This window comes from Triturus cristatus, chromosome 11 (genome assembly GCF_964204655.1).
Source record: "Triturus cristatus chromosome 11, aTriCri1.1, whole genome shotgun sequence".
NCBI lineage: Eukaryota > Metazoa > Chordata > Amphibia > Caudata > Salamandridae > Triturus > Triturus cristatus.
Genome location: NC_140594.1, coordinates 375,935,991 through 375,957,234, shown reverse-complemented (window position 1 = coordinate 375,957,234; position 21,244 = coordinate 375,935,991). Strand labels below are relative to the sequence as shown.

Below are 21,244 nucleotides of genomic sequence, written 5' to 3'. Positions count from 1 at the left end.
CTGACCTCTGCACACGGCCGCCCCGGTGCCGCTGGTGGTGCAGTTTTGGTGCCAATCTGAACCTTGTCTAGTGTTGAACGGAAATACCGAAGACTGGAACTGTAAGTCGTTTACTTACATGTAAAGCTGCATTATTGTTTTCCTCCATAGGTTTACATTGCAAGGTTGAAAATTGCAGCAAGTATCCACTTTCTAAAGTGAAAAATATTTTTCTTGAAAAAGTACTTATCTTAGAACGTATATCTTGGTCTTAAAATAAAACTTGAACAAAGCTTATGTTTCTAAACTTGGTGTGGATCTCCTTTTTGAGTCATGTCATTTATTAATCACTGTGTACATAACAAATGTCTTGCACTCCTCTGTGTTAGGCCTAAGGCTGCTCGCCCACACAAACACAAATATAACACTTTGGTTTACATTGAGCCCTGTACACGTCTGAGGGATTCTCTGGACTTTGTGCACAATATAACTACTTAGTGGTATACCATATACAGAGCCAGCTTCCTACAGTTAGCGACTCAGCATATTTTTAGGTAGTTTCTCCTCCTCGTTTTGGTTATCTAATACTTCTTTTTTCTAATTGTAATTTATTGCTGGGGTATGATTCAAAGATGAAAGAACCTGGAGAAGCAATAGTATCCATTAGTAGTTAAGCTATATAACTATTTAAATTTCTGTGTCTGACACTGTGCTCCCTTTCCCACGCCCTGGGACCTATGTGGAACCTTTTGACCTCCCCAGTGCTCAGGTCTCATTTGGCGTCTGGGGTAGTTCATGTTCTAGAATCTGCAGTGGTAACACAACATGTTTTTCATGGTGGAAGGGATATCCCTCTCATTTGTGACAAGTATCCTGATCACCAAACTCTAAATCAGGCCCTACATGTAACAAGGATGTCATTCCTGCATATAGGGAGTAATTCAGTGCAGGTGAATTTATGAAAGATGCAACTGCCGGAGAGCTGTGGGTATACGTATTTTTATTTGAAGGTTATAAAGGAAGAGAGTGGGACAGGGAAGGTTATGGACCTAATAGTGAGCAAGAAGTGATTATCGAGGACAGTAAGTAGGAAGAGGGGTCCAGTCCTGGTCTCAGAGATATCAGGCTAGGGCTGAGGTAGTTGCAGACCAGGGGCTATGTTGTTTGACTGAAGAGTTAGAGAAACATTAGGATGGAGAGGTGGTTAAGAATTGAAGTGAGCGAATGTGTTATTGGGACAGGTATGGCGCTAAATAGGATAGTAGAATTTGGGATGGGCTAGAAGCAGAACAGCAGCATGGAGGGGTCAAAATAGTACCTTACAGTAGTTCATATTCTTGACTTTCGTATTTATATTGATCACTTTTTTTGCTGCAGGATTTTTTTGTGGTATCGGGGTTATAGTTTGGGATGCACTCTAGAGGCCGGAAGCTGACTGCTGATATGACTTTGGCTCTTGCTTGAAGTAACTTGTGCCCCTTTAGTAGACTCCGACTTGGCACAGATAACTCGGTGGAAAAAGCGATGAAACTAGCAACACTTCACAGAATGTCCCAATAAATCACCAGCTATCCATGATCTGTGCAACAAAGTGTGTCCTAAATTCACAGCTAAATATGTAACCTAATCGACGTTTATTTCTTTCAGCCATGAAAGCTCCAAGCACTATTACAGTGACCCTGCGAGGACAGCCCAGCCGCCCATCCACAAACAGCCAAGCAGGTGTGGGAGCAACCCTGCACAAACCAGAAGAACTGCTGGCTCTATCTCAACAGGTATTAATGGTGGGCTGAGGGAGGCGAGCAAGTGCGTATTGGAGGTCTGATGTAGAGTGCTGCAGGTTCTGCCAGAGGAAGAGTATGGTCCGATAGAAACTCCAGCACATTTTAACATACTTGAGAGGAAGGTCGTAGAGGCTTGTGGGGTGAATACAGCAGATCCGAACAAAGACCTGAAATTTGTCTTAAGCCTGTGGTGCCTCTCGGACCTGGTAGAAAACACCCAGCTTACATATCCAAACACACAGAGAATCTGTTAAAGACAGTGCTCTTTTTATTAGTTGTTTGTCTGTGCTACTCCCCAATCCCTCTGATACCACATTTTGTCGAAAAATTCAGATAATCTTGAATCACATGATTCTTATTGCCCCCACACCTTGCTGTGTTGCCACAAGCAACTAACAAACATTTAGGGCAATTCAGAACCCACGATGATGAAATACCATCCAGAAACCACACCAGTAAATTTAGCAATGTTGCAACTTTAATCTGGAATTTTGAAAATCTAATCTGTGCCATCATAGGACCTTTACTGATAATCGTGAACGTAGAGTATCTCAATCTCTGCCTTATAGAAATGAAAGTGTTCCTGGGATCCCACATAGAAGCAGAAATATTCTATGTTCATAAAGTCAGAAACGATTCTTTTGACAGGGAATCAGTGTTGCTGATAAGAAGCTTTTTTTTTATCAGAGATTCATGCAGGTCCTTAGAGAAGCCTGGGGACTTCAACTACAAGGTATTATTCAGAGAAGATTGGAATTAAAATAAGACTTCAATAACTACATTTGAAGATATTTTACTGCACTTAATGTAATTAGTATGCATATGGACTTCTCAGATCCTAGTGATATCTTGTATGCATAATTAGATGTTTGTAGGGATTCCATATGATGCTAAATTGTTTTCTTTTTAATCAGATAAGGATTTGAGCCCATGCAAAATGTATAAGGCCTGTAAAAGGGTTGTTGATTTTATCAAGGTGTCCCCCCTTTTTAATTTTCAGATTTAATGGGGCCAAGGGCCGGAACAACATTTTTTGGCTTCACCAGTCACCATTTTCATCTTTAACTGACTGGCGGAGGAGGGTTTTTTTTGCCTCTTGCTCCACTAGTGCAGAGCAAAAACTGTTTACCACCAGTTCACTGCCTGAGGCCATTCCAAATTTGTGGACAGTGGGGAATGTTGGTTCCAATTGGGAAAACAAGGCCTAGGCAAGGGAATAGAGCTTAGTGCTAGAAAAGCAAAAGGCAGGTTATAAAAAAGGCTCTGTATACAAACATGCACAAGGGCTGTCAGATGTTTTGTGTAATTTATAATATAGAAAAATATATTTTATGCTTTTTGTCAACTACATGAAGTTACCATGAGGTGACCATTGTTCATGCAGGGTTATAAATACTTTACAAATCCAGATTGATATTGCTGATCCATTCAGAATTTTTTTTTTCATCAATCAGTATATATTACAAATTACAGGTGCATGTTTGGTTTTAAATATTTGAATTCTAGACTGTTAATCGTACCAGAAAAACTTCTAATTAATCCTTTCATACATGATACAATACAGTATATATAGAGAGAACTGGCAGTATATTTAAACGACGCGCGTTTCAGCAAAGCCTTCTTCAGGGTTCCATCTCAATAAATGCTGAAAGGAAAAACAAATACAACAACAGAACCTATAGTACATGCCAATTGCTGATGCATGTAGAAGATATTATTAAAATGAGAGTGAAAGGAGGAGCCAGGGATGGGGGAGACAGATGAAGTCCACCAGTTGTGTACCAGGTGACATGACCACAAGATATAAAAGAAGAGACCCACTTTCCAGGAACTCATTCTTGAGTATAAACACCTACAGGTGTGCAGGAGAATAGTATTTCACTATTGCACTAAAAAGTAAAGGCTAAAGAAAATAGGAGAAAGGAAAAATATCCTAAAAGAAGTGAACCTAACTTATGAAAATTAAGGAGGGTTACCTATATTTGAGGTTGAAAGCCTTGTTGTTGCGTGTAGGGTATTAATGAAGAAATTCCCATGAAATGGGAAATGCAATATCCTAAAAAGATTCGTAAAGCCAACGGTCTGGACCCAAGATCTACTAGGCTAGAAAATATATTAGATATTATGAGAACTAAGAAAGCGGAGACACTGTAGAGATACCTTGTGCGGTATGGGATTACTGCATGTATAAAATCTGCTCAAAATGTCTGCATAAGAGGGAATGGTTTTCTGTACGGGGCCTGATAATGGTCCTCGCGGAGAAGAATGTGACCGGAGAGGACTCTAGAGCACTGTGGTTATAATAGAAAAAAGTTATTTTAAAAAGATATAAAATGAGCGTAAGGAAACACTCATTCATATATATGGTCACACATTTGTTGGTAACGGTAGCATGCATACGTGGCAAGGAACTTACCATCTGGTGCTGTCAGTTAATTATATGTTGCTTAGTTGAATAAATACTTGACTTAGGAAGGATTCAGAGGCCAAGTCTTGATTTGTAAGGGAGCATATATAATATAGGGGGTCAGAGAAACCCTGTCAGAAAAAACGGCAAATAGGTGTGTGCATAGATGCGACCTTGCTGTGGGAATAACATGCACACATTGGTATACGTAATGTGGCAAAATGTCACAGAAATAGATGTAGTTAAATTGGCCTCATACTATGAAATGGAAGATGGGAGTTCCAAAACATAGGGCATTGTAACTGGTGGGGATGTTAACATCTGCACAATGTCGACCTCAGATTCAAATAAACTTAATTGCTTAGGGATAAGCACCCTGGGCTGCTGAAACACCTCATTGGGTTACATATAAATCAGATATGTGGTGTTCTTGATAAATCCTGAAATGGTCAAGCAGTTACTGTTAACAGAGGGTTAAGCATATAGAATAATGCGTGTGTCGGGCTTACCGCTTATGCGCAACCAAACTTGAAACAGCATCCAGGCAGCGTGGCAGAAAGAAAACGCCACCAGTACACAGATATTTAATGCCGGAAGAGGAGGGACGTAAACGACCGTATGCAGAAACACTTAAACGTTATGGCATAGGTCGTGACTATACGTAAAGAACTATTGTGGGGGCCATATTGGATGTAGTAGACATCAATGAAAAATAATACGGTGGGACACAGTAAAACGCTAATAACAGGAATTCACGTGGCCTGACTTGGACCGCATTTCTCTAGGATTGTGATCCTTGTATGTATGATATGGGCAAAAATGTTCATTAAAGATAGATGCAGAATAATTCTAATGGTTTCTTTTACTGAACAATCATGCTTGGCATTTGGGTGCTACTAACAATGGTATGGCAAGAGCTGAGGATAGATACATCCCGACTGGCAGCCGTATTTACCACAACTCGTGAAAGTTCTAATTATGCTATATGGAAGAAAAACAAAGTACTGATAGAATATAGAGATAAATACACATGTTCGAGGCATATGAGCTGCAGATTACACACTTGTGCATAGATCGTCATCTGGTGTTAGGCCCGATGTTTGCAGTTTGTTTTTCCTCTTGGAAAGTCTTTGGAAGTCACAAGGTCGGTGACTCCTCCTTTGGATCGTATTCCGCCATCGGGCTCGGATTTGATCTTCGCGCTCCGGTTCCGAACAGCTTCCAGTTCGACGGTCGACGCGCAATCCTCATCCCAAACCGCGGTATTGTTTCGATCGCAATCTCCCCCACTCGACGCGCCTTCTCATCGGCACGGACCTTCAGTTCCAGTCGTCGACAGCGGCCTTCGGGCCTCTCCAGGCTTCGGTCCTGGCTAATGGAAAGGACTCCATTTAAAAAGTCTCCTCGATGTGGGTCCAAATTCCCCCACACCGATCTCCACGAGGTATGCAATCTCTGCCTCTCCCCTGAACATGAGGCTCGAGACTGTCCGGCGTGTAAGTCCTTCCGGTCCAAAAAGACTATTCGGGATCGAAGAGCCAGAAGAATTATGGCGCACTCCACGATGACGATTCCGGACCACATCTTCGGAGAAGGCATCGACGCTCCAGAGCGGTACACCGAAGAGGGCCTCGTCAGCGCTTCCGAGGCCGACGACTCAGATGTGGAGGACATCACCCCGGCGCAGAGGGTCGTGAGTACTGATCCCCCCCCCACACCCCTGCCGGCACCGAAAAAGGCTCCGGTCACACCTTCGCCTCCGGGCCTAGGCAAGACCAAGGACACTGCTTCCAACACCCCACCTTTGGGCCCGGTGAAGAAGCCAAGCAAGCCGTCCGGCGGCTCGGGCTCGAGCCAGCCTATCCCCGGTGCCGATAAACACGCTTCGGCACCGAAAAAGAAGCCGACCCCCATATCGACACCGAGCTCCACACCAAAGCACTCGGGGTCGCAACCCAGCTCTTCGGCACCGACACCACCTTCGGTGCCGACCAAAGCACACAAGGCCACCGGCACCGACACTTCGAGGCCGAAATCCATCTTGGCGCCGACCAAACCAGGTTCCAAACAACGAACCGGCCCGGAAAAGCCTAAAAAGCCAACGGCCCCGACGCCTTCGGCGCCGACGGACAGACCAGCCTCAACGGACTTATTTACACCGGATCCCTTGCAGAAAACACTCACCAAGGATCCAAAAACTGGACATTTGACACTTTCTTCCAAAAAGAGACATTTGGAGAAGCCTGCTCCACCTACGCCTCCAAAGAGGAAGGACTCTGCTACCTCTCCGTTCAGGATACCTTCCCCACCTCCTTCACCTCCTCCACCTTCTCCACCCCCTCCGCCTTCTCCACCCCAACCTCATTGTTCTCCCACCCCTTCTCCACACGATGATGATCACGGGGACCCATATGATGACATAGGGAATGTCCCCCAGGACCTACCCACAGCGGACCCCACTCCTACAGGATCCCCAGATCCATGGAACGACTAAAATATCCCATGATATCCCCAACGTCCCACAAGATGACCTTTACCCCTCCAGGCCATCTCCACCGGAAGACTCATTGGGGTTCCACCATCTACTTCAAAGGGCGGCACACTATCACTGGGTAGACTTGCATACTGACCCCGTGGAGGAAGATTTCCTCCTCGACACATTCGACACCACACATAGGTCTACCTCCATATTACCTATGCTTAAAGGAGTGGTAAAGCATGCACCAGAAGTTTTTAAGGACCCAGTTAGGGCCAGGGTCATTAACCCGCGCATAGAAAAGAAATAAAAAGCTGCCCCCACAGATCCCTCCTACATCAGAGGGCCAGCGCCACTAGATTCCCTAGTGGTGTCCACTGCACGCAAAAGTGCAAATTCCCAGGCGTCAGGCGAAGCACCACCACCTGACAAAGAGTCAAAGCTACTGGACACATCAGGAAAGCGCACTGCGTCACAAGCAGCCAATATGTGGCGTATCGCCAATACTCAAGCGCTATTGGCCAGATATGACAGGGCACATTATGACGAGTTAGAAAGCATAATGCACCACCTCCCTGAAAAATATAAAGCTAGGGCCAACAAACTAATTCAAGAGGGTAAGACTATCACTAACACCTCTATACGCTGTGCCTTAGATGCAGCAGACACAGCTTCCAGGGCCATCAATACCAGCGTCCTCCTCCGTCGCCATGCTTGGCTAAGAATATCAGGGTTTAAACCGGAGGTACAAGCCTCCATCCTTAACCATCCCTTTGGCCAGGAACATCTATTTGGCCCAAAGGTGGAAGAGGCCCTAGAAAAAATGAAGTAGGATACGGATACGGCGAAGTCCATGGCAGCCTTACAGTCACACCCTCCTAGACGCTCCTTTCGCCGCTCTTCCTTTTGAAGTACATCTAGAGGCTACTCCTCAGACACCGCGTCCACTTCGTACAAATCCCCTACTCAGTCCACCTTAATGAGGGGTTATCAAAGAGGCGGCTATAGGGGTAACAATAATAAAGGCAGAGGCAAAACAAACAACGCCCGCTCTGCCACAACGCCTACACAATGACTTCCCCCCCCACTCCCCCCAGACTATTCCACTCCGTCGGGGGCCGACTCCAACATTTCCTTCCCGTCTGGGCTACCATCACCTCAGACAAATGGGTGACACAAATAATTCAATCAGGCTACTGCCTATAACCAATATCTACCCCCAAACATTCCACCCAGGCAGCACCCAATGTCACAAGAACATTTAATACTCCTAAAACAGGAGGTAATCTCCCTCCTACAAAAACAGGCAATAGAAACCGTTCCTACCAACCAACAAAACATGGGAGTCTACTCCCTATATTTTCTCATACCAAAAAGGGACGAGACTCTGCGGCCCATCCTAGATCTCCGGCCCCTAAACACGTACATACACTTCGACCATTTTCTTATGGTAATGCTTCAGCAGGTACTTCCGCTCCTCTCCCAAAACGACTTTTTGAGCACCTTAGATCTAAAAGACGCGTATTTTCACATTCCGGTGCACAAAGCTCACCGTAAGTACCTCAAGATTTGTAGTGGACGGACAACACTTCCAATTCAAGGTGCTCTCGTTCGGAGTCACAACAGCGCCACGGGTATTCACCAAGTGCCTAGCAGTGGTAGCAGCACATTTGCGAAGACAACACATCCACGTCTTCCCATACTTAGACGACTGGCTGATAAAAGCCGGGTCATACAATCAGTGTGTTCAACACACATCTACCACCATTCAATTACTCCACCAGCTGGGCTTCACAGTAAACCACCAGAAGTCCCATCTCCAACCATCCCACATAAAACAATACCTCGGTGCCACCATAGACACCTCAAGAGCACTAGCCTACCCCACTCCTGCCAGGATTGCAAGCATTCAAGCTCTACGCGCAAAATTCGCACTACAACACTCCCTTCCAGCTCGAGTGTTTATGCAACTAATAGGGATGATGGCCTCTTGCATTTTCATAGTGCCTCACGTAAGGCTCCAGATGCGTCCTCTCCAAGAGTGCTTAGCGCGCCAATGGAACCAGGCCCAGGGTCAATTAACAGATCTGGTGTTGGTAGACGGTCGCACCCATCGCTCTCTGCAGTGGTGGAACACCACAAACCTTTCCAAAGGTCGACCGTTCCTGGACCCGGTTCCTCAAATAGTACTGACAACGGACGCATCGCTCTCCGGCTGGGGAGCTCATCTACTACATCTCACCACACAGGGCAAGTGGACACCTCAACAAAAGTTACTCCATATCAACCATCTGGAGTTACTAGCAATCTTCTTAGCCCTAAAATCTTTTCAAACTTAAATTTCAGGCAAGACAGTCCTGATCCGAACAGACAACATGACAGCCATGTATTATATTCAAAAACAAGGTGGCACACACTCTCCACAGCTCTCTCACCTAGCACAGAGCATATGGAGATGGGCAATGCCCCAGAAAATCTTTCGCCTAGCCCAGCATGTCCCAGGAGTCCAAAACACAGTGGCAGATCTGCTCAGCAGGCAGACACAACAGATCCACGAGTGGGAGCTTCACCCGCAAGTTCTTCACCCGTACTTTCAAATGTGGGGGCATCCACATATAGACCTCTTCGCCACCCATGAAAACACCAAATGCCCAAGCTTCGCCGCCAGATACCCACACCCATTGTCCAAAGGAAATGCGATATGGATGAACTGGTCAGGCAGATTTGCGTACGCTTTTCCGCCTCTCCCACTCATTCCACTAGTGGTGCGCAAACTACAACAACACTCCCTCACACTAATCCTAGTAGCTCCAACGTGGGCCAGACAACGTGGTATACCACACTGCTGGAACTATCTGTAGTGCCGCACCAAAAACGACACCTCTCTCCACACCTCTTAACCCAGAACCATGGAGAGATCCAACACCCGGACCCGGCGCAGCTCAACCTTGCGATCTGGCTCCTGAAATACTAGAATTTGGGTACCTAAATCTTCCCCCTGACTGTATGAACGTCATCAGAGAAGCTAGAAGACCTTACCACTAGAGCGTGCTACGCCGCCAAGTGGAAACGTTTTGTTGTTTATTGCCATAACAACACCATCAATCCACTGGACGTGTACATTCAACGCATAATAGGCTACTTACTCCACCTACAAAGGTGCAATCTAGCCTATACGTCCATTCTACTACACCTCGCAGCTATTGCAGCTTACCTACAAAACAGGCAACATCTCTCACTCTTTAGAGTACCTGCCATTAAAGCCTTCATTGAAGGCCTTAAAATAATAATTCCCCCCAGAGTGCCACCGTCACCTGTGTGGAACTTAAAGATCGTTCTCACAAGGCTAATGGGGCCTCCCTTCGAACCTCTGCATAAATGCAAACTATAATTCCTAACATGGAAAACCACTTTTCTTGAAGCCATCACTTCCCTTAGAAGGGTCAGTGAGATACAAGCACTTACCATTCAAGAACCCTTTCTCTAAATGCACCATAATAAGGTTGTTCTCCCTACCAACCCAAAATACCTCCCTAAAGTCATTTCTCCCTTTCACCTAAACCAAACAGTAGCACTACCAGTATTTTTCTCGCAACCACAGACCGTTGCAGAAAGGGCTCTTCACACACTGGATGTCAAACGAGCCTTACTCTACTACATTCAGAGAACACAACCTTTCCATAAGACCAAACAACTGTTTGTTTCTTTCTCTCCACCACACAAAGGTAACCCCATCTCAAAATCGGGGATAGCCAGGTGGATTGTAAAATGCATTCAAATCTGCTACCATAAAGCAAAGCGAACGCTATCCATTCCCCCGAAAGCCCATTCTACACGAAAAATAGGGACTTCCATGGCATTCTTAGGGAACATCCCATTAGATGATATCTGCAAAGCAGCTACATGGTCAACACCGCACACTTTCACCGAACACTATTGTGTAGATGTGCAAACTAAGCAACAAGCTAGTGTGGGCCAGGCTGTACTCAAAACGTTATTTCAAACCACTGCAACAGATACGGGTGGTCGCCGCTAACGGTGGGTACTGCTATATAATCTATGCACAAGTGTGTAATCTGCAGCTCATATGCCTCGAACGGAATATGCTACTTACCAGTATGCATCTGTTCTTGGCATGTAGAGCTGCAGATCTACACACGCCCACACGCCTCCCCGGCTACCTTTATCTGTTCCAGTTTATCCTATTTAGATAGCACACACATGGGCATCTTCACTGTTACTACTACGCTCCATCTTTCCCTGCTGGCGAAAAACAATCTGAGGATGGAGCCGAAGCCCATGCGCAATACGATCCAAAGGAGGAGTCACCGACCTCGTGACTTCCAAAGACTTTCCAAGAGGAAAAACAAACTGCAAACATCCGGGCCCAACACCAGATGGCGATCTATGCACAAGTGTGTAGATCTGCAGCTCTACATGCCAAGAACAAATGCATACTGGTAAGTAGCATTTTCCATATAGATATGTTTTCCTTATACTGAACAACCCTGCTGTGTAAGGATATGACATGGACATAGGGTAAGTGAATCAAAACTGACAGATGACATGGGAGGTCAAGTAGAGAATTTCTTTATGTTGAGCACAGTGTTTATTATTTAGATACCCATGAGGTTGAATTAACATGGGCATGGAATACATACATCATGGACATAGACGAAGTGAATGAAAAGTGTGGGAATGTTTGTTCCACCAGGCTTTATATCACGCAGGCCACTTGACTTGGGTCAGGTTGGGCAATGGGTCTTCTAACAAACACCCATATGTTCTACCCAGAGCTGTTACTTGAAGGAAAGAAAAACCCTAGAGTGCAGGGCAATATAAAGTCACTCCCAGTACGTCTATGAAATAGTCTGTTCCTTCCTCTTCGTGGTGAACAAGAGCACTGGTGTTTTAAAATATGTTGTTTGAATTCTAATACTTCAAACTTTTTTTATCCTGAACAAGACCTTCAAGTTTGTGACTTCTATGCAGATACTATCCTTTTTAGGTCGGGCGTCAGCGTGCATGCTCGGTCTGCAAGACCTATTGAGTTGACTAAAACCACTTTTTTTCCTCCCGCTACTTACCAATGGTTCCCTACTCCATCGCTTTCTTTTCTGTCTCCTAAGTCGTTGACCCAGCGCTACATCACTTGCGGTCAAAGCTAAGGAGCACCGGCCAAGTACGGTCTCCTTACGCTCAATTTCTTCATTTCCTGTTTACAGTACTTTTTCTTTTAATGTACGCCATGCTGCCAGACATCAGTTTAATTTAATTTAGCCGCCCCGCTTCTTTTCATTTGATTTGTTTTACGTCGCAAGTTTCTCATTTGCCCAAGCAGCCTGGGAAAGGTCCACCACATCGTCGCCCTTTCTTCATTGCAAACACCAGCTGCTTCGAACATGGGGCTTCCTCCTACTCTCATTAAGCAGCAGCACCCTATGGGCAGCAACAAAGCCTGGCACCGGCACTGATGTGTTCCCGGTTGCTGAATTCCTGGAAGGTGTTAAAATGTTTATTTGGCTACAAATCTAGGTTTTAGACTGAATTTACATGTGTAAATAGGGTTTAGTTGCCTTACAAGTAGAGGGCATGCTATGCTAGCAGCTCATTTCTAGATAATTTCTTTATTGCGGTTTCTCTGGACACACTAAGACAATGGTGGTATTGTCTCTGATCAATGGGCTGAGTAAACAGTGGGCAAGCTGGCAGACAGGTTGCAGACACAACAGACCGCCAATGTAAATATAACACTACTGATAACCCGAGTTCAGCCAAGGCAGACACGCAGACCTAAAAACTGCACTATTAATCACAAGCTTGGTTCAAGCAGATGCATTTTCTTTAAATTCTGCATTATTGGGAACATGTCAATCAATTAAACATAGTCTATTTTAGTTTAGCTACAAACCCATATAAATTATCTGTATTGTATCATAAAAAACTTTACTCGTACGATTTTTCATTATTAAACAGTTAAACAGAACATGTGGACAGTTTTATGTACAAGACATGTCTATAAAAATCCCCCAAATTTCGTTAAAGTTCTAATCATTGTCGCTTCTTTGATCATTAGACACGATTTACTTAACACAAAATTGTTTGAAATTATACATCTGAGAACAGGGACATAAAACACTTTTTTGAAATTTATTTTTTTATGTATTGATTGTCAAAATATGCTATTTAAAACAGTGGCCGTGATATCAACCACAGTTTCCTGGTTGGGGCATCAATCGCCTGAGCCAGCAGACCCGGATATAATATAGTATTATAATCAACGAGTACACTCTTGTGTTTGTCTCACCCTCTAGTTCTGTAATGTGCCTGGAATTCTTCAAAGTTCTTCGGAAGTTAAATACTTTTGCCTGGGTCTCCTTCTTGTCTGCCACAGTGACCTTCTCAAGCTCTGCTAACAACAAACTGCGATCATTACCTTATGTCTGTCCCTCTAAGCCATAACCTCCTGGGGCATGTCACTGTTTATGTTTATCTATGGCGACCAGTAGTACTTTTAATGGGACCGTACCAACACTTTTATCAGTAGTGTTAAGATTTGTATTTTAGTCACACAGCCATTTCTCAGAACTGCTATCACAAAAGAGCAGCAAACTTCTGGGCAGTTAGAGCGAAGCTGGAGACCTGTAGAGTTATGCATTTTCTGCAGTAATAGTCTGTTTAAATATATAAAGTGACTGGACAGGTTCCATGTTCCACTGTCAGGACAATTTAACAAACAGGAACCACTCACTGTTGCATGTTCAGGCCATTTTAAAAAACATAACTCAGTGTGATAATGTGTACATCAAGTGTGTTTACTGTGTCCATAGGTAAAATACATGGTCATTTACAACGCCAGTACCTCTAAAACAAGCAAGTGCGAGACCTATTGCCTTTACAATGCTTGTTTCAGACTAGTGACTGATTGTGTCTTCTACAGCCTCTTGACACATATTTCCCGACCCCTGCCTCTATGCCACAGATGGGTTATCTATGCTCTGCTGACAGAGAGATGTTTTTCCAGTATGTTTGGATATGAAGTTTGGGTCAGCCTAAGTTGCACATCTCACTTTTTCCTTAAGCTCATAATGGTGACAGCAGTCCACTTGATATTGCAAAGGTTCATCTCTGCCCCTACATAGACCACTGGTTTATCTAATATTCATCCCCTCGGTTGTGTACAGCCCTTCTGTACAAACAGGCAAAACTGCTTCTTAGCTTAGACTTCTCATGAGTCCAATGCAATATTTGTAGGTTTTCTAATAAATGTTGAAGTGGAATGATCAACTACCCCCATCTGAGATAGAGTTCACCAACAAGGTCCACAATCAGATGATTCAGATAGCATCCTTTGTACATGTGATATCTAACTCAAAGTTCAGGATGTGCCTGTTTCAGTTTGCCCTGACACAGCCCAGAAGAAAAGTCTAGTCACCCGGTACTAACATTTGTTTGGATGTAATGTCATTTTCAGTAGTGAACATCCAGAGAACCATGTGTGAGGTGCCCTTCCTTCCTTCCCTAAGTTCGAGGCTTGTGTGGCTGTAGATGCACATGCTGTGCATACTCCATAGAAGTCTTTTAAGTCATGTGGTATTGTGACTCCTCTTCTTGCCGGTAACTTGGATGGTCATCGGCTGTATCGTTAGATAATTTTCTTACCGCCATCGGGTTCAGACGTGTGCTTCCATGCTGTAGGGCGACACCCTCGGGGCCTACTTTCACCTCCGCTGCGTCTCTCCACCATGCCTCTTTGGTGATGGAAAGGACACCATTGCACGTGAAATATCCTTGAAACGCACTCCATCAAATCTGTAGTTTGCATCTATCACCCAAGCACAATGAAGCCGGCTATGATGCCCATTGCTCTTTTCATTCCAAGAAGACTCTTCACGACTGTTCAGCTCGTCGACTCCGATGTCGCGCAGGAGCAGTGACTACACGCCAGACCTCTTCGGTCCCGAGGACATAGAGAGGAACATCATCCACACCCATCAGCTGCAGATGAAGAGGTTTTCCCCCCGATGAAAGCTACGAGCTGGAGATTCCCCCTCGACACCACTCTCAATCAGTGCAGCCCTCTGGGGGCCAAGGGGCTCAGGATCACCAGAGTCAGGTCTTCGGACTACCACTGCCCTTGGACCATGGTTGGCACCAACAAACTACTTCGAACACTCCACCCAGCGATGGCTCGCTGCCAAAGAAACCGTTGAAACTGGCTGCTTCGACGCCAGCTACTCCGATGCTGGCACTGAGCCGCTCCTCGGCACTGGCCACATTTGCCTCGGCAATAACAAGAGCCAAATCCCCCTTGACATCACACCTCAGGGAGTCTTCTCACTCTGGCGTGGGTGGGCCTGGGGGAGGGCACAACACATTTAACAACCCTCTGCAGGGTGACCCTTGGGACTCCTATCATGTAGACCCACCGGGGTACAGAGACTCTGACCTGTACCCTGCCCGTCCCTCCCTTCCGCAGGATTTTACCTCATTTCAGGAACACTTCAGAGGGCAGCCTTCTTCCACTAGGTGGACTTCCAGTCTGAAACCCTCTACTCAACTTAGTGTTCTAATCAGTACCTTGCCATGTTTAAGGACATGCGACGCCACACGCCCAACATCTAGGGTAGATAAAAAAATATTCAAAGCTTCCCTTACTGACCCGATTTGCATTCATGACCAACTCCCACCGACTCTCCAGTTGTCACTACTGCTCGTAAGTGTGCCAACTCCCAAGCCAGTCTGAATGCCCCCACCAGAAAAGGAGGGCAAACACATAGATTAAGTGGGCAAAAGGGTGACTGCGCAATTGGCCAACCATTGGCACACCATCAATTCAATCAGCCTACTTTCACAATATGATAGTGCCCACTGGAACAAAATGGAGGATCTGCTCTAATACCTCCCAGAGGAACACAGGAATAGGAGACATGAAATAGTTTCCATGGGCAAGCAGATATCCAACACCACTACTCGATATGCCCTAGATGCTGCAGACACCACAGTGAACAGGGTTCATTCAAGTGTTCTATGCCGAACACACTCCTTGCTCCGCATCTCTGGCTACAAGCTGGAAGTTCAGCACACAAGTGAACCAAATGTTAGAACAGATCAAAAAAAGTTACGGAGACAGCTGAAGCAATGTGCAAAGTGATTATTTTCACTGCACAATCTATCATGTGGGCTAAAAGACCATCTCTCCTTAAGCCTCCGCATCCTATTAGTGCACCTAGCGACACCAATCCTCTCCCTGGGGTTACTTTAGAGGGTCATACAGGGGCACTAGTTCTAAAGGCAGATGTGGCCCCCCAAAAGGAGCTGTAATCGCCACCAAACCCTGACTTCCCCACTACACAATACCGGTCATGGGGGCCTCCAAGGCTTCTTTCCCACATGGCAAACTGTCACCTCAGACCAGTGAGTGTTGGATATTATCCAACATGGTTATTGTCTGGAACTCACTTCCACACCTCCCACCATTCCATCTCGCAAACACAAAATCTCATCAGAACACTAAAAGTTACTCAAGAAGAGGTCCAAGCGCTTATCAGAGGGGTATAGAGCCTGTCCCTTACCATCAACAGAGCATGGTAGTGTACTCTCTGTACTTCTTAATACCGAAAAAGGGGGGGTCCCTCAGACTCCTTCTGGACCTCAGGCCCCTAAATGAATACATCCTTTCAGAGCACTTCCATATGGTCACTCTCCAGGATGTAATTCCATTTCTCAAGCAAGGTGACTTCATGGACACCTATTTCCACATACCAACACATTTATCCCATAGCTAAAATACCAGGTTTGTGGCCAGCGGAAAACATTATCAATTTAAAGTGCTCCCCTTTGGGGTTACCACTACTGTAGGAAGCTGGGTTTGTATATGATATTGCCACTAGGTGGTAATACTGTGCACAGAGTCCAGAGGTTCCCCAAAAGTCTACAGGGCTCAATTCAAAACCCAAAGTGCTCTGTTAGTGGTAGTGTGGGCAAACAGCCTTAGGCCTAACACAGTGGAGTGTAAGACATTTATTGCACACAGATGATCAATAACGGACACATGACTCAAGAAGGAGATCCAGACCAATTTTATAAAATAATACTTTGTATTTGCTTTACTTTAGGACCCAGGTCTTCTTTATCCGGTAAGTACGTTTTTAATTAAAAATACTTTTCACTTAGAAACTTTTTCAAACTATCCAATGTTATCCTATGTAGTAAAGAATATTGTAGTTTAACAGGTAAGTATCAAACTTACAATATCAGTCTTCAGAGCCAAAAATCAGCAAGGGCCTTGGGTCAGGTAGGTACCAAAACTGCACCACCAGCGGCACAAGGGCGGCCAGGTGCAGAGGTCAAAATCGCATTTCGACCCAATGGAGAAAGGGGGTTCTTGGTGCCACACTGCTTGCAGGTAAGTAAATCAGTTACAAGGGCCAAGATTTGGGGGTTAGCACAAGCACAAAGGGGGCCACAAAGCAGCACTAAACATACACCACCAGCGGCAAAGGGGCGGCCAGGTGCACGGTACAAATTTGACGTCAGGCACCCAATGCTTTTCAATGAGGATTCTTTGGTCTGGAAAGAGACTGCTGGTGTGGCACCGGAGGTTGCAAGAGGAAGACCAACAACAGCAGAGGTAAGCTGGGATGTAGGGGGATTTAGGGTCACCATCTGTTGAGCTCACCAAGGCCCAGGGGCTTTGGTGCAGAGGTTCCTTTTTGACGTCAGAGTCTTCTTGCTGGAGCCAGTCGTGGAGAGCCTCTGGATTCACACTCCATCGTCGAGGGCAGGCGAGATTGGCCAACGCTGGGCACGAAGTCAGGATCGCCAGAAAGACTTCACTGCACAGGTCAGCCACGCAGACTCGGACTGTGAGCTTCAGGTGGAGAGTGGGCAGGAGACACGGATCTGCCTGGATCCAGAGTCTGTTTCTGCTGGACAGGTCTGCTGTCCTCAGTAGATTGGAGTCTTTATTGAAGGCAACTGTCCTCCCCGGGCCTTTGGAGGTCGTTGTTGCAAGACAGGTCGCAGGGTTCTCTGAGCTGGAGACTAGCCGGTACGTCTGGGGCCAAGGCAGTTGTCGTCTTCTGGCTTGTGCTGCAGGGTGTTTTCTTTCTTCTTAGGTCGTCGCCGATCTGAGGGCCAGGTCTGGTGGAGCCACCTAAATACTAAATTTAGGAATCGTTTTAGGGGAGTAGCAGGTAGGGCTGATTGGCACCTTACCTGTGGTTACTACACCCTCTACTATGCCACCCTCCTGTGGGGGGGGGGGGGGCATAGACCTAGCCCTGAGTGGAGGGGTCCCCCCATCTTCTAGATGGTGGGGACTGAAAGTTGTTTTTCACTTTGCTTCTCCCCACTTTAGGGGTGGGGTTGGCAAAGGTGGGCGTACCTCCTATCTTTTCAAATTTTCCCAGGATGGGGGGTGTAAACTAGGGGCTGCCATCTACTGCTAGCAGCAGAGCCTGAGGGTTGCATTACAAAGGTGGCAGGCCTCTGAAGGTCCCTTCTTCGAGCACTGGCCCCTCCTGGGGAGGAGGCATGAAACCTCTGCCCAGGCTGTGCATTGGTTCTGGTCCCAGAGAGCAGTGGCTCTCTACCCAGGGGTCCCGAAACATGTGTGGGGGTGGCTGGCTGCCTACAACCGGTCAGAGGCCACACCAGCGTTGGTAGGGATTCAGGGGGCACATATGAGGTGCCCTCTGGGTACATGCTACAATGAATCCCACACTGGCATCAGAAGTTGTTTGGAACCAAATACTCCTGTATTCAGTGAAGCCATCATGCTGCTTTGGAACTCAAGTTGTCTTGTTCCCAGCCCATGTAATCTCTATGGCTTCACTGGCACTTACAATATTAGGAAATGCTGCCCAATATTATAGGGTCATATCTGCTCATGCAGATTTGCCCTCACCTTTAGTATAGTGCACCCTGCCTTAGGGCTATGAGACCTGTTAGAGGGGTTACTTACCTATGCTGCCAGGTATTGCTAGCTGGCATGCTACCCAGGCAGGAAGCCATGCTGACTTTGTCATTTTCTCCCTCCAGGGGGCATGCAGGCTGCAAGGGCAGTGGCATGGTCTCAGTAAGGGGGGGGTCTTCAACTCTCAGGCCCTAGGTACCCAGGGTACCATTTATTAGGAACTGTTGGGAGTATGTTTTAGGGAAGGAGCTCTGGCCCAGGGGACCTGGTTGGTAGAGACCCTGTGCACTCAATAGAAGCCACAGCAAAACCAGGAAAAAGTTGGGGGGCTAACCATGCAAAAGAGGCACTTTTTCACAACTACACTTCAGGTGTGCACCAAGTGCCTTGTGATGGTGACTGCTCACCAGCGCAGACAGGGTGCCCACATCTTCCCTTATCACAATGACTGGCTAATCAAGAGTGCCACACGTCAGCAATTCAAACAACACACACCAGTCACAATAGACCTTCATCGGTTAGGATTTGCTATCAGTGCCACAAGATCCACCTCCAACCCCTCCAGATCTAACCCTACTTGGTGGCCATTCTCAACTCAGGGGCAGGCATGGCCTATCCAAGCACTACCTGGATCCTGTCCTTTCAGGCACTACGCCCTCTTTTCCAGCCACATCAACAAGTCACGACTGAACAGTCATGTGCCTCTTAGGATTGATGGCCTCCTGTATTGCTATAGTGCCCCAAGCCAGGTTAATATGGATAGGATTGTTCTTTGAACCAACCCAAAATTCCTTCCTAAGGTGGTCTCTCAATTCCACCTTAACCAGTCTATTGAACTTCCTGTCTTTTTTCCACAACCTGATTCAGTTGCAGAACGGGCTCTCCATACTTTGGATGCAAAACGAGCTCTCATGTACTATGTTGATAAAACCATCCATTTAGAAAGACAGTTCTTTGTAGCTTTCTCCAACCCCCTTAAAGGGAAGGCTCTATCCTACTCAGGCATTGCCAAATGGATTGTTGGATACATCCAAACATGCTATGCTAACGCTAACAAGACTCTACTCACTCCTCCTAATGCTCACTCCACTCTTAAAAAAAGTAGCCCCTGTGGCCTTCTTTGGGATCATCCCAATAGCTGGCAAATACAAAGCAGCTACTTGGTCCACACCACACACTTTCACAAAACATTGTTATGGGGATGTGCTAGCCAGCCAACAAGCTAATGTTCGTCAGGCAGTGCTTCATACATTTTTTCAAGTTATTGCATTACTTACAGACTAGCCACAGCTTTACAGTCTATGCACAGCATATGTATCGACAGCCACATATGCTTCGAACGGAAAATGTTACCCAATAAGCATCTGTTTCTGGCATTTAGTGCCGTAGATTCACATGCACCCACCTTCCTCTCCAGACATCTATGGCTGTTGCAGTGTCTCTTACTATCTTTTTTTACTTCTTTTGCATGGACATCGCTATACAGCGCTTCGCTTCACATTCCAACCATACCTGCCGTGTTGGAAAAGAATCTAACAATGGAGCCAATGGCCACACGCATTACAGCAAGAGTAGGAGTTACAGTACTTTGTGACTCGAAAGACTTCTTTGAAGAAAAATAACTTGCACATACTAGGCCCAACACTAGATAGCAGGAGTATTCAAAGCATTTGAATCTACAACAATACACGCCAAGTACAGATCCTTACAGAGTAAGTAACATTTTCCTTATTGCAAGTGAACGTAGGATAAACCTCTGCCACAGTTTCAAATTATGGGATGAATTTATGCCGTTTGTTTTTATGTAGTGCTTAATCACTCTGTTTTTCTGTTTCAAAGTGCTGTAAGTCACAGGTATTGCTACTGGCCAGTTTAATAGCACAGGGAAGGATGAAAGGTTGCTTTGACCTTGCTGTGGTTTAAATTCATGGGCTGCAGATTACATCCAATGTTAGGAGTAAGGGCTTATCTCACTGGGCTGTCATGTCTGCTTGTCATAGGTGTTGACCTATCAAATATTGAGCACCAGGTATGAATAGAGAGTCAGTAGTAATGGGCCATGTCCTTATGTGCTGCTTTGTCAAGACAGGCTTGGCTTAAGCCATCATTGTTAAACAAGAACAGGACACTGTTTGATCAGCCTTTTTGATAGAAAGTTTATGTTCGAGGCATATGAGCTGCAGATTATACACTGTGCGTAGATCGCCATCTGGTGTTGGGCCCGAATGTTTGCAGTTTGTTTTTCCTCTTGGAAAGTCTTTGGGAGTCACGAGGTCGGTGACTCCTCCTCTGGTTAGTACTGCGCATGGGCTTCGGCTCCATCCTCAGATTGTTTTTTTCCGCCAGCGGGCTCGGATGTAATACTTCGCGCTCCGGTTCCGAACTTCCCAGTTCACAAATCCTCGCTCATCGAGCTTCTTCAAAGATATAAATCATCTTACTCATCTTCTCTTCGGCACTTCTTCGATTCCGGTGGTCGACGGCAGCCTTCGGGCCTATTCCGGCTCCGGTCTCGGCTGATGGAAAGAACTCCCTTCAAGAAGTGCCCTCGATGTGGGTCCAAGTTTCCCCACACCGATCTCCATGAGGTGTGCAACCTCTGCCTCTTCCCGGAACACGAGGCCCGAGACTGTCCCGCTTGCAAGTCGTTTCGCTCCAAAAAGACCATTCGAGATCGA

General features: G+C 46.0%; 1 protein-coding gene across 8 annotated transcripts in view; it reads left to right on the top strand.

Moving 5' to 3' along the window:
* Positions 1-21,244, top strand: part of KANSL3 (KAT8 regulatory NSL complex subunit 3) — a 596,819-nt gene that overhangs the window by 459,913 nt on the left and 115,662 nt on the right. For all 8 annotated transcript variants that reach the window (XM_085634440.1, XM_085634436.1, XM_085634437.1 and 5 more), the window contains one exon: positions 1,627-1,754. In XM_085634440.1, coding sequence (XP_085490566.1) covers positions 1,627-1,754 — 128 coding nt within the window. The remainder of the gene's footprint in view (positions 1-1,626; positions 1,755-21,244) is intronic.